The sequence below is a fragment of the Podarcis liolepis genome (genome assembly GCF_965112155.1).
Source record: "Podarcis liolepis genome assembly, chromosome: 4".
Classification (NCBI taxonomy): domain Eukaryota; kingdom Metazoa; phylum Chordata; class Lepidosauria; order Squamata; family Lacertidae; genus Podarcis; species Podarcis liolepis.
Genome location: NC_139558.1, coordinates 61,807,893 through 61,822,319, shown reverse-complemented (window position 1 = coordinate 61,822,319; position 14,427 = coordinate 61,807,893). Strand labels below are relative to the sequence as shown.

Sequence of the window (14,427 nt, the reverse complement as noted above, 5' to 3'; positions counted from 1 at the left end):
GTGTAATAGATGAAAGAAGAAACTAGCACCAAATTAATCTCCATCCCAAGGAGGCTACTTTCTCTTTGAAAGATGAATTGCTGTGATAGAGGAAGGGTCAAACAGGAGATTAAAAACTATGAGTTTGGCTTTGTCTGGATGCAATAGGTTTAACCCCTCAGTGTTTCTTTTAGGTACATTTTCACAAAATTCTCAGCATATTATATTGTGTACTCTCTCTTTTTCTTTCGTAAACATTGTCATCTTTGGGTTTTTAACTGTATTGAGTTCAGACATACTGGGCCCCGTATGGATATCTTAGTCTTTTTGTCCAGGTCGTTCAGGAAAAAAGTTACTATAATTATACTAGTTAATTATACTAGTTAAATCTTTGAGTGGGTGGAAATAAATTTGTCTACAGTCTGTTAAAGGAGATTGCCTTAACTCAGCTAGCTAAGAGCCTACAGCTTTTTTGTAAATCATGTGGCAAAACTGAAATAATTTATTTTGGATTAGGCTCGACATACTTTGGCGAACAAAATGCTCACGTCTCCCCTAGTTAGCTAGCAGTGCAAAGTTCCCAAGAGTCACTTTATACCTTATGAGAGATGGTAACATCAAATTATTTACATCCACATAGAAAGCAGCACCCACCTGGTGACAAGAGAGTTATCAATGCATAGGAGGAGCTGTAGCCTAAGATAGGAAAAGAGGTTGTAAGGGAACACCTAGCTACTTTAAATGAATTCAAATCTCCAGGGCCTGATGAGCTCCACTCAAGTGTATTAAAGGAGCTTGCAGATGTAATCTCAGAGCCTCTGTCTATAATCTTGGACCATTCTTGGAGAACAGGGGTGGTCCCTGTGGACTGGAGGCGGGCAAATGTTGCCCCCATCTTCAAAAGGGGTGGAGAGAAGAGGCAGGTAACTGCTGACAAGTGAGCTTGACATTGACAGCAGGAAAGGTCCTAGAACACATAATTCAAGTGTCGAACTAAGAGATGTTCATCAGCGGGGAAGTGGTAGACTCTCCTTTTTAAGCAGAGATTTGATGGCCATCTTTTATGTATTATCTATTTAAGATTCCTGCATTGCAGGAGGTTGGACAAGCTGAGCCTGGGCGTTCTTTCCACTCCTTCATAATTCAATCATAATTATTATTATTATTTTGTCCATGAGCATGGCACCACAAAAAGGGCAGGTCCTTTTCCAATGAGTTTACCTTGTCCTTGATAACATTGACTGGGAGAGCATCTTCATTCATGAGTGATGCTTGAATTCCACAGGAAAAGGAGAAAATTTGTGCATCTTCTCTTTCAGGAGAACATTTGCATTTTGTCACATCAAAGATGCTCCCAGTTTCCTTTTCATGTGCTTCCCATCTCCTTATAACTCTGTTCTCTCTGCTTTTACAGTCTTTATTCCACTGCCACATTGGAACTTTGAGGGCAAACCTATCATGGTGTCTCCTTTTGCCATAGTTGTTGATTGTCACAGAGGAACTGAGGGGATCTAAACAAATTCATTGTAAGGAGTCTTTTATAGATATTAGAATTGGCACCCACAGATACATGAACAACTACAAGTTTTAACAACTCTTTATTAGGTATTTACAGATATTAGGTATGTACTATTTCCAAATAGATCCAGTTTCTAACTGTCATGGCATGTTTGATACACACGGACAGATACATATTTCTGTGAGATTGGGATTTTTGAAGTGTTTCAGCCAAATGTGGTAACATATCACATTTAAATGCAGGCAGATCTCACATAGTTGTGTTTTAAAAGGTGGGGGTTCTGTGTGCTCATCCTTTCTTTGGTGCAGCAATTTTTAAAAAATGGATTAATATTTAGTAGTGTTCCAGACTTTTCCACCACATTATTTCTTATATAGGACCCTGACAGACCTGTTTGCTATTGTGCTTCGTATCCAGCTATTTTTCTCATCCCTATTCTATGAAATAAATTGTGAAATATTGGACACAAGTAATGTTTCCTTTTCATGGATCCGTAGTAACTGTTAACCTATTGCCTTATTTGGAACACATCTGTTATGAATATTCATGAAACAAAATTTACAAATATTCATTGTATCTGTAATATCACAGCCTATGGGAGCTGAAAATCACATTATATGTATGAGTGAGTTGGCCAACTAAAAATGATATTCAGCTGGAACACCATTGCAGTATGAATATTTAGATAAACTATAAATTTTTCAGACTTTTAAAATAATTGAAGTTTGAGAAAGTCAACAACAAAAGTTATCCTGTACTATGCTTAAACGCATGCAACCAAATATTTATTTTGTCCAGTTATATGATGTAACATGATTTGTCATTGAAATTAATCTGCTAAGTTGGGGAAACTACATTTATTAATGTTCTGTACATATTTCTGTTGTCTTTTGTCCTAAATGGAACAAATATGGAGCAGATATGTATTACTTAAAACGACTGTTTTGAAACTGCCATCAGACTGGAAACTGAAAATATTTGTTAGTTCTTGGTATGAGCTTTCGTGTGCATGCACACTTCTTCAGATACACTTTCGTCTGCATGCACACGAAAGCTCATACCAAGAACTAACTTAGTTGGTCTTTAAGGTGCTACTGGAAGGAATTTTTTTATTTTGACTATGGCAGACCAACACGGCTACCTATCTGTAACTGAAAATATTTGGGCATTCTTGCTAGATTTTTGAATTTCAAGGACTACTTACAGTAGTAAAATGAGAGAGACTACAAACTGTACCTTTTAAATAAATTAGAAGAAATCTGGTACCTCTTTTGAGCTTTAGCTACTTGTGCTGTCTAGAATTTTCAAAACTGAATTGCTAAAAGAAAGAAAATGATTTTGGTTGTTAGAAATGGGTTGAGGAATGGCTATTAATCCTGGTATTTTTCATTTCATTCATACCCTACCATTTAGGCTCTGAGCATCTTTCAAAGATCAGTACTGAGACACACAGAATCTAAATACATGACATATGAGGAAAGGGAAGTGGGAGGGAAGAGGGAAAAGCAAGTTCAAGCAAGTTCAAACACAAGTTACAGTTCTCACATTGCAGTTACAGTTCTTACATTGCAGTTACAGTTCTTACATTGCAGTTACATAGTTCTATCAATGTAGATTCTGGCTATGTAGAACAAGAGAAACTCCACCACTGCCAGTGACATCCTTGCGCTTGACAAAGAGCAGCCTCTCCCGGGAAGCCCTCTTCCCCCACCCTAGGTTATATCCCAGAGCAGAGCTGGTGCCCAGGCCAGCAGAATAGGGTAGCATCTGCCATGCAGTTCTTCCCTCAAAGAGCTAGAAAACCTTAATGGAAGGATGAAAGTTGCAGCCCCCATTTTTTTCTCCATTAGAGGTTGCTTAAACTGAATGGCTTTGCAGCCTCAGGCAATCTATTTCAGTAGTTACCTTGTCGGCTTTTGGGGAGTAGAAGTTTCCTTCCAGAGTTGGGGCTATATATAGCCAGTGGCAAAATATTTAAAGCTGTGCCCCTTTTAAAGACACAGGATTAAGTCACGGCACAAGCACCACATTTTAAATATTAAGATTAACATCTGCATTTATGTGAAGAGTGATTACGGTAATAGGCAGCATTCTCATAAAACGTTGCAGGATGACCTGTGACTGTTGCCTGTTTACAAAATTAATCTGACGGAGCCCCCAACCCACTAAGACTAGCTTACCTTTGGCCAAAAATTCTGCCCCAGTCCTCTTGAATTTCGGCCACTCTTCAAAGCTAAGGTGGTCTATCCTAAACACACTTTCTAGGGAATAAACTTCATTGAACATATTGGGACTTTCTTCCTGAGTAAATCTGCGTATGATTGTGCTGTACATCTCCGATGAGGGTCTGATCTTGGCTGATAGGAAGGACCACATTCTTTTATTTATATAATCTGTTTGAGATACTAACATTTATATTCTAAGAGGCTTAGACCAGGCTTCCTCAGCCTCAGCCCTCCAGATGTTTTGAGACTACAATTCCCATCATCCCTGACCACTGGGCCTGCTAGCTAGGGATCATGGGAGTTGTAGGCCAAAAACATCTGGAGGACCGAGGTTGAGGAAGCCTGGCTTAGACTATTAAAGTCATATTACTGATTATCTTTGTTGCTGTGGCTTTTAACTGATTTTAGCGTTGTGTAATGTATGTGTTTAAATTGTTTAATTTTTTATTGTGATTTTAAATCGTTCAAGGCTTCCCTGGGTAGTGGATGGGCACCAGAATGATGGGGGTAAAAAATATTCTACCTATCTAGATATATTTGTAGCTAAGCTGCTTCTTTTTGCATCTGTAAACAACAAGGGACATAATAAAACTGTTTTAAAAATACCACTCTTGATCTTCATTCATTGCATTCTCTCAAAGCAGGGAGGGAAGTTGCACAATATTTTAGGGGGAAAGAGGTTCTCTTGCGTGGAGCTTGGAAACAGATGTGAATGATTAGTGTATCCTTGTTTAGATTTCTTTGATACATTTTATTTTCTTTCAGTCTAGTCATTTCACATTTTGCTTATTTTGCATTCCACTATGGATAGCTTTGCATTTCTGAAGTTCCTATACAACTTCTGGTCCTATGAAAAGTGTAATTCAAAGCACAGAACTTCAAAAATAATATTTGTTTCAGGTCTTTGGTTTCCTCCACTGAACAGAGTTGCAATTACCTCTTCTCAGGATTGTGCCAAGTACAGATAGCAAGCATGTGCAAAAGCACCGAACCGACATACAAGATGTTGGACTTCTTCCAAAACTGCTTTGCAGCACTAGGCAAAAAACTAGATACTTTCTGTCACAATTTATACGGTTTCAGGGTTTGGGTAACCAAGCTGAAGTGGTTTTATTTGCAACTGGAAGCTATTTTCAGGGAGGTAATGAAAGACAGAAAGGCATAACAGAATGTCATCTGGTTGTAGAGCAGAGGCTGTATGAGACATTTAACATTAGTGGGATGGCTTCAGAATGCTTTGAGTGAAGAATGCAGATTAACGAACAGAATTAATTCACTATATATAGCCTTGCTCATTGCCCTAAATCTTAATTTTGGTTCAATCCACATTTTAAACTGACACTATTTCATCACATAATATCTTAATTACTGCTAAATTATTAATATTGATCCATACAATAGCTAGGTGTAATTGGAAATATTTACTGTTCAAAATTTTTAACATGAAAACTGTAGCTGCAGGCTTGTTTAGTAATTCCAATTTTCAAGAATATATAAGTTTTAGTAAAGGGTTAGCTTCCTTGCATAAAAACTGAATCCATTTTTTTAGAACCAAATGTTTTAAGCTAATGAACTGTTTGAAATAAAGAGGGGTTTGTTTTGCTTAAATTCTTTGTGCGTCACAAGATTTTGCAAGAACAATTTATTCCATATGCTTCTGAGTTACAGTCTGTCTATATAATACAAGTGCATCTTCTCATTGGGATAACAAGTGAAGTTCTGTACATTTTTAATGAAGGAAATATTTGCTTGTTTTTCAAGCACAGTATCACAATGCATCAAGAGATGTTACTTATTATGTTGTCTTGGCCATTCAGAAATTGCCGTGTTATGTTGCACATTAAAAAAAAGATGATGATCATGCTGGAAGCTCCTTTTCCATTATTGGAAATTGGCTTGGATGACAGGCATATATGTAACAGATTCTTCTGCACAGATATCTGTACATGGGGAAAATATCTGCTGGCCGATAAGCCCTATATCATCCCTCAAATGGGGAAATTATCCTATGAGACAACTTTTTTAAAATTAATGCAAATAGATAGGAAATAGATACTTCTGTGATTATACAAGAGGGATTTTAGTATACCCCGCCCACAGTTAAGCCTTTTAAAAACCCCTGCTTTCACTGTGTTAAGCCTGGGGCAACCAACCTTTTTGGACCAGAAGGTACATTTTGAATGTTGAGAAAGTTCAGTGAGTGTTGAGTGCTGCATCTCCAGTTAAACAAATCAAAGGGCAGGAAGAAACAACATCTCCCCAGAAACCTCAATGTGGTGGTGGTGGTGGTGTTATTTATATACCACCCTTCTTTCCAGGTGTCATATACTGCCATGTAGGACATAGGGGATGTAGTATGTCATCACATGTAGAATGCAAGAAGACGTTTGTCAAGGCATTTTTCATTTGGCAGAAACATCCTTAGGGTTGTCTAGCAGGAAATCAGGCTTAAGAGGAAGAGAAGCTAATTAGCTTCTGCTTTGAAGTTGCAGTGACAGGAAACAGCAATTAGGATCAGGAAAATGCTACATGGCACACTGGTCACTTCTCAGAGGTATACGATAAGTTCATATAAGAACAAACTGAATAGCTGGTTACCTTTAGCTACAGTAATGCAGTATTTTATGAACAGTGATATTTGTAATTCAGATAGATTGGTTTAGCTTCTTAGCGTGAATTTGTGGCTCATGACTATCTTTTTTTGTCCAGAAAATTTACTATATTTTAAATAATGTCATTTTAAGCTAAATATGATCTTTGTATGTGCCTGAAGCTGTTAATTATTATCCATCTGTTAGAATGTTTGACCTTGGAAAAGTGTGGATAACTTGATAGTGGTGATACTTGTGAGGGTTGGGGGGAAATTCTGTGAAACTGAGACATGAAATCATCTGACTTTTTCCAGGGCAGAAAAATTAAGGAATAATGGGAAATGAGTTCAATTCAAGTTCACTTTTTATTTCTGATTTCAGCTATTGATTATACAGAGGAAAAACATAAAGCAGTGAATCAAGAATAATTGTGCATTATGGTCTGAATTTTATAATCCTATGCATTGTCATCTTATATATTTCTCATTTTCTGTAATGGTAGCTATATTCAGACACAGAGGGAAGATTGCTAATACAGAGACTTCACATCTCTTCTGTTTCATAGAACTATGAGCATGTCGCTCCTTAGCTTAAACCCAGCTACTGTTTCAAAGACTAATTTATATGCATTCTGTTATTGCTCAATGAACCACATAGCAAAAATATAACACCTTCCATATGAAGCTTCTGTAAGTCAGGAGATGAATGTTCTTAACAGCTTAAAGTATCTCAAAGAGGGACATTAGGGTTTTGCACATTCCATTTCCCTAAGTGGTAGAAAATTCCAGAAGCTTAACAGGGTCAGTTTCCTTGAGAATACATTAATTGCAGGCTTGTAACACATTTCCTTGCTTCAAAATTATAAATTGAGGTGTAGATAAGAAGGAGATAGTCCCACAGAGAACCAATGCTTCTCTTAATAATTTGTTGGAAGCCGCAACTCAGTCCGATGGGCGGAATAATAATAATAATAATAATAATAATAATAATAATAATAATAATAATAATAGATGATGATGTTGATTCAGTCTTATCTTTATCTGATGCATAACAATGGCCCCTGATTTAGGTGTATGAAGACCCTGAATCTATTTAATTTGCTTTTACGTCTTTGTATTGTTTAATTGATTTTAGGCTGCTGTTTTGTTTTAATGGACATTGTTGTTATATTGTACATAGTGTACACCACTTAATATTTAAAGTATGAAGCAGTTCAGAAATGCTTTAAAATAAAAAGTCAACTTGGATTTAGCTTAGCTGGGGAGTAAATCAGACTGGGGAGAAGCCAAGCCGCTGTGATCTCCTCTATTGGAGGCTGCAGGTTTGTACAGTCCTGGTAAGCTATAGTTTGCTTACTTTGATGTGTGAATGAGGTCACTGTTACTTGAAGATGGACAACAATTAAGGTGTTCATCTGTGTAAGTGATCAGTAATATATTTAGTGTGAATATAAACACACATAAAAGCAGATCTGCCCAAAATACTCTATTTCAATTTGGGTTTCAGGGTATGGGTATGTGCAGAAATATTTTCTGCAAAATTAAAAAAAATAAATGTGATGATGGTGAATAACTTTTTCAGTGACCTTGTATTCCATTATGGCTCCAAAGCAGCATTTTTTCTCTGCATGTGTCTGGATTAGATATAATGATGAGGATTTCAACCAAGATTTCAACACAGTGAACTGGGTGGCACCAAATATTGTGTAGCCAGTCGGACATTGGTATGAAATGATATCACTGATAGTGAGCAAAGCCAGCTGAGAGTGAGTTAAAGGACAAGGTGCATTTTGCAGACACTATGGGGGGCTTTGTTTGTTGTTGACATTGCAGAAAATGTTGTCCCAAACCAGTAAGTAGTGTAGTTTGATTTTATCCTTGTTAAAATAGTAGATTGTGTGACTTTCTGTGCTTGTGGGGGGAAATTATCACTAAACTAGTTCCATTAAATATGTTGCATGTGTTCAGTATTTGATATCACAGACACGGAAATACATTTTACTTATTTTTAAAAAACATATTAGTGGGTCACTTTTAATATCCATTTTCCATGCCTCAGATCTTCCCTGAAATTTCTGCACTGCTAGTTTTTTTAGATGATAAAGGACATACTTTTTGTTTCTGTGCTCAAACAAGCTGTGCCAAAGGCAAAAAATAAGGCATTTGTATGCAGTGCATTCTACATTATATGTGCATGTTCATCTATCTCAATAACTGACTGTCATCTTTGTGTGCATATGTCTTGCAGTGATAATAAGAGTCCTATCTTCCTCAAGATGTCAAGTTTTCTGGGATAGATTTCTAGCTGTAGGCAGCTTTAGTGAAGCACTTCACACTGTGAACATACTCCCTGTAGCCAATGATCATATTAGTCTGCCTAACACGGCTATATGGGAATCTTGCTTTTTTCCACCACATGTGCTTCTGTCTTCAATCTGAATTATTATCATTTGTGATCTTAAGTTCATAAGCCTCAGAGCACAGCTATGTTAACTTTGTCCTACTTCTAGTTGTTCCATTGTGAAAAACATAAGGTGTCTCTCCATGGGCTGCTTTATATGAAGAGTGGCGGGGGTGTGTGTGTGTGGTTTGAGTACTTGAACAGATCAGCTTTTCAATGGAAAATTTTCTGTGGAGTAATGTTACTTACAACACAAGAATTCTGTTAGTTATCCAGTTAGACTAAAATATTGCTAGCAATGATTTAATTTTGCCCTTAATAATAAAATGTTGCTTTAAAACAGGATTGTATACTTTAATATTTAGTATTTTATATTAATTTTAATTATAAAATTCATCAGGAATATATATTATAGACCAGGGGTGGCCAACTCCCAAGAGACTGCGATCTACTCACAGAATTAAAAACTGGCAGTAATCTTGCGCCTTTTTGGGGGGTTCAGGTCAAAGTTGTTGAGCACCAATTTTTGAGAATTAAAGCCTAAGCTCAAGAAAGAAAGGGGAACAGCCTGATCGCTGGGGAAACAAACAGCCTCACTGAGTAAACTCCATCTTCCGTTCTGCAGATCGTGCAACAATGGAGGGCGGGGTGAACGGGCAGGGCCGGATTTTGTTTTACCAACGCTAAGGAAAGGGAGCCAGTGATTGACTGCAATCTACTGAAACCTTCCGGGGATCTACCAGTAGATTGCGATCGACCTGTTGGACACCCCTGTTATAGACCATTTCCCCTAATATATCCCTGATTATCAGGCTACTTTTATCATTCAAACTCATAGTACAGTGGTACCTCTAGTTACGAACTTAATTCGTTCTGGAGGTCCGTTCTTAACCTGAAGCTGTTCTTAACCTGAAGCACCACTTTAGCTATTGGGCCTCCAGCCAGTGGCGTAGCGTGGGGGGTGCAGGGGGGGGGCCGGCCGCACCGGGCGCAACATCTGGGACGGGGCGTGCTCGCACTCACAGCTCTCTGCCCCTACGGGTTAGGAGGCGCAAATTACTTGCCTTGCCCCGGGTGCTGACAACCCATGCTACGCCACTGCCTCCAGTGGCCACTGTGCCGCCACTGCGCAATTTCTGTTCTTATCCTGAAGCAAAGTTCTTAACCCGAGGTACTATTTCTGGGTTAGTGGAGTCTGTAACCTGAAGCATATGTAACCTGATGAGTCTGTAACCCAAGGTACCACTGTACTTCAGTAAGAAAATATGAAAATACCACCATTCTCATTCTGAAGAATAATCAGAAAAAAATTATAGTAGTATTGTGTGGGACACCTGCCATAAGAATGTGATAAGAGACCTGCTGGATTAGGCCAAGGATCTATTTGGTTCCACATCCTGTTTCCAATAATGGCCATATCACAAGCAGGGCAGCTCACCATTGTTTGTCCCAACAACTGGTATTTAGTGGCATACTGCTGCTGAACAGGTATACTGCAAATCTATTGTGGCTAATGCATTTATCATGATAGGATTAGTATCACACACAAATGGGTAGATTCAGGTAGGTAGCCATGTTGGTCTGACGCAGTCGAAATATATAAAAAAATTTAAAAATTGTCCAGTAGCACCTTAGAGAACAACTAAGTTTGTTCTTCGTATAAGTTTTCCTGTGCGCACACACTTCTTCAGATAGGTTATTTGTTGACATTCCCTAAGATGTTCCTGTTTCTGTATTGAATCAGAAGTGTAAATAAGTTACTGATTGAAAGAGAATTCCCAACCCACCCCCAGAAAAACTTTAATACCTGGTATTGAGTTGGATGTGTAAATCTGTAGTATATCTTGTGGATGAATAGCAATGGAGCAGAGTTGGATGATAAGAAAATATCCAAAATCCACAGTTGGGCAAAATAAATAAATAAATAGTGAGCAAGACTTTTAAGTTTGCTGGAAGTCTTCATTGATTTAGATTAGGCTGTCACAGGAACTATGCAAATTTCAGGTTGCACCTAGGACTGCTAGGACAAAGAAACATGCAGTTTCTTACATCCTTCCACAATATTTAAACTCTAGCTGTTGCCCTGATCTTTTCCCATTGTAAAGCACAACAAACAGGTTCCTGGGTAGATAAAAAACAGAATGTTTTTTTGTTTTGCTTTTATTTTTATTAGGACAACAACAAAGAAAAATCAAGAGAATATGGAAGTATTAAACACAAGTACTGTTACATAACTTTCATCACTTTCGCCACATTACCAGTACATATACAATTTATATTTAACTACATTGCAAAATTGAATTCTTTCTGTGCAGGGTCTCTTATAGATATTAAAAAGAGAAGCTAAGAAGAACTATACAGTCTTTATATTTTCAAAGCTGGACATTAATTTTTGGTGGGGTACTGAATTGTAAAGAAAAGGAAATAAAAGTTAAAAAAATGATAGCTTTATCTAGTAGTTGGAGGGAGTGTGCCCTCAGATAATAAAGTAAATCTTTGGTAACTTAACATCAAAACATCAAATCACTATTAAATAACAAGATTTATTCTAATACTATCTCCTGTTTCTCATCAAGCAGGAAGTCATCACAGTCAATCATTTACATAATTGACTGTTATTGTATCACAGTTGGATACCATACTGGTAAAAAGGGCATATTAGTGTTAGTGCCCAAAAGCAGGGGTCAGCAAACTTTTTCAGCAGGGGGCCGGTCCACTGTCCCTCAGACCTTGTGGGGGGCCAGACTTTATTTTGAAAAAATAAATGAACGAATTCCTATGCCCCATAAATAATGCAGAGAAGCATTTTAAATAAAAGGACACATTCTACTCATGTAAAAACACGCTGATTCCTGGACCGTCCATGGGCCAGATTTAGAAGGCGATTGGTGCGGATCCAGCCCTCGGGCCATAGTTTCCCTACCCATGCCCGAAAGGAACAGAGAAACAACTACTTCTTCATAGGCTTGCCGAAATACTGCTTCACAGTACTGATTTCATAAAAGTTGCTAAAGTAGATAAAATAAATGAATGCAGAGTTAGAATATCTGCAGAGTAAATTAAACAAAATTGTTTTGTACATATTTTGTTTATATAATCAGTAGACTCAGATGATGGAACTGCAGAGTGGAGGTGGTGGATTGAGTATATATACAGAACTGGCCTTAATACACAGCATATTCTGTGGGGGGGGGGCAATACATTCATTGGTTTAATGATCTGGTGGAAAATAGGGGATAAGTCTAGAAAGGTTTTTAAGTGAACTAGATACCTCTTGAAACATCTACCCCTCTACCCTAGAGGAAGGCTGCTAAACATGTAGCTGTTGTTCTTCAGAAACATACGTTTTTGAATATACTTTCTCATCATCAATAATATTGTCAGTTGGGCTTTGGAAATAGAATTGTATCATTATATTACGGTTTCTTCTTGTGGACTATTAGCTGAAGCAGTTTTATTCATAATGAGAAAGATGCAATCATTATCCTTTGGTAAAATCTGATCCCTTATTGGTATTGCTGATGGTAGCCCTCAGCTTGTCAATATACCTCTTCAACTGTGGTACCCAGAACTAGACACAGTATTGAAGGTGGAGTCTGACCAAGGCAGGGTAGAGTGATACTATTGTTTCCATTGATCAGGATGCTATACTTCTCCTGAACTGTTTGGGCTGTGTTGTATAGTACAAATCACATGAAAATGGGTGGAGTGATCTTGCACAACTGTACAACACCGCCCACACTGTTCAGAGGGCGCATGAACTCACAGGAGAAAAGCAAAAGTAGGTGTGCGAATTGTATTCTGCTTATGCAACTGTTTGAGACTTATTATTACTATTAATTATTATTATTATTTTCCTGTTCTAGATCAGAGGAGGAAAGCTGATGATCACCTATACTAGGAAGAATGATGCTGGCAAATATGTCTGTGTTGGAACAAACATGGTGGGAGAAAGAGAGAGTGAAGTGGCAGAGCTCACAGTTTTAGGTATGGAAAGCTTATTCCTTTATTAGTAACTTGATATAATGTAAAAAAATAAATACAGACTCCAAAGCTAAATATTCCCTTAAGGCTGGGTAAATGCATATTTTGATCATGCCAAAAAGGTAACATTTCCCAAGTACCCTTGATTGCTCCAGCATAGACCATGGGACATTGGTTCTAGAACATTCGGTCTGTGCTTCTGCTTGCTAACAAGGAAAAGTACATTGGGATAATGGTAGCTAGCCAACATATAGGCAGTTTGTCTGTAACTTGGCAGGTTTCCTACTTACGGGTACCTCTCTTAGGTATGGTATTTTTGTTTTAAAATGCCCATAAAACAGGAAGGGGGATAAAGCAAATTCTCATTATCCACCCCCAAAATGTAAATGCTGCCCCTGCAGGAAAACTACTGCAACTTTCCTTTTAGAATTTGGCATGCATTTCATGTTTCATGTCCCCATCCTTTCTTTCACTCTAACCTGTGCTGCCCATTTGTTTCTTTCAGAAAGACCATCATTTGTGAAGAGACCAAGTAATTTGGCAGTAACCGCAGATGACAGTGCAGAGTTTAATTGTGAAGCACGTGGTGATCCAGTGCCAACAGTAAGGTGGCGAAAAGATGATGGAGAGCTACCTAAAGCAAGGTGCAGCAGACTTTAATAATCTTCTACAAGAAATTGTGGTTTTGGTTTACTGTGTGCTTGGAGTGAAACAATAATAATGATGCCAGAAGAGCATGCCTAATAATAGTGTGATGCAAGATTGTTCTACAGTAAATTGCACACACTCTCTCATCTTACAAGCTTGAACTCCACACATAATCTAGCATGATTAAAGTTGTTTTACTAATTTCACAAGAACATTTTATTCTGTTACAAAAAACAGTGCAACCCTAGATACCTCTGTGGTTTTTATTATTGATTGAAATCTTATCTGGTATCATGTTTTAGTGAATGTGCTGTGGTCTTAAAGAAAGCTTCATTATTCTCTACTCTGTAGTTCCAGGACCTAAGATTTAGGTTGAAAGGCAGGTTATAAATTCTTAAGTAAATAAATTTAATTAAAGAAGCTTTAACCATTTCATCATCAGATGGTTAATCTGTTAATCTTTAGTCTGTTTAATTAATTTCATATTCATTTAATAACATCTTTCGAAAAGGTTTTCTTGACTTTCCGAGCCAGGGAAAATATAAGGGATAGAGCAATCCTGTTAAGTGAAAGATACTTGTCTCCCAAAACTTTCTGCCCTGTCCCCAAGATCATGCAAATTGTCTTGGTCCATTTTTACTTGTCAGCTTGATATTATGTTTGAGATGCTGTGTGATCAAGTGTCTTACTAAAGGCAACTCTGACATCCCTGCATTCCTTGAACAGAGCGTTCAATTAGTTTTCCTCTTTGATTGCAGAGATTCTCAGTAGTAACTCCCCTTAAACACAGTGAAATACATTTGTGCATAAAGATAGCACACTTAGGAGCTGTGAAAATTTGACACGAGGCTCCTGATAGTGTCCTATGTGAACTAGGAGGTGAATGTTTGTTTCTAAAAGAAGAAAATTATTCCTATCATCTCTTCATACGCTTTGACCAGTGTTAGTATGCCACATGCTTAGGTGATGGAGCATAGCAAGTGAGTCTATGGTTGGCTCTATAGAGCCACTGATGTGTCTGTAAAGTATGCGAGAGTGCCCCCAAACATCTGGTGCGTCAGCAGCCTCTTCACTTCTGGCC

The 14,427-nt window shown here is 37.8% G+C and overlaps 2 protein-coding genes across 5 annotated transcripts in view; one reads left to right on the top strand and one right to left on the bottom strand.

Moving 5' to 3' along the window:
* The window catches only part of LOC310704788 (uncharacterized protein), a 138,434-nt gene that overhangs the window by 4,109 nt on the left and 119,898 nt on the right, over positions 1-14,427 (bottom strand). Inside the window, exon 3 of the transcript XR_014524984.1 lies at positions 2,735-2,816. The gene's annotated coding sequence lies outside the window, so the exon portion shown is untranslated. The remainder of the gene's footprint in view (positions 1-2,734; positions 2,817-14,427) is intronic.
* Positions 1-14,427, top strand: part of ROBO1 (roundabout guidance receptor 1) — a 571,660-nt gene that overhangs the window by 471,245 nt on the left and 85,988 nt on the right. For all 4 annotated transcript variants that reach the window (XM_083498490.1, XM_083498489.1, XM_083498492.1 and 1 more), the window contains 2 exons: positions 12,581-12,701; positions 13,204-13,342. In XM_083498490.1, coding sequence (XP_083354616.1) covers positions 12,581-12,701; positions 13,204-13,342 — 260 coding nt within the window. The remainder of the gene's footprint in view (positions 1-12,580; positions 12,702-13,203; positions 13,343-14,427) is intronic.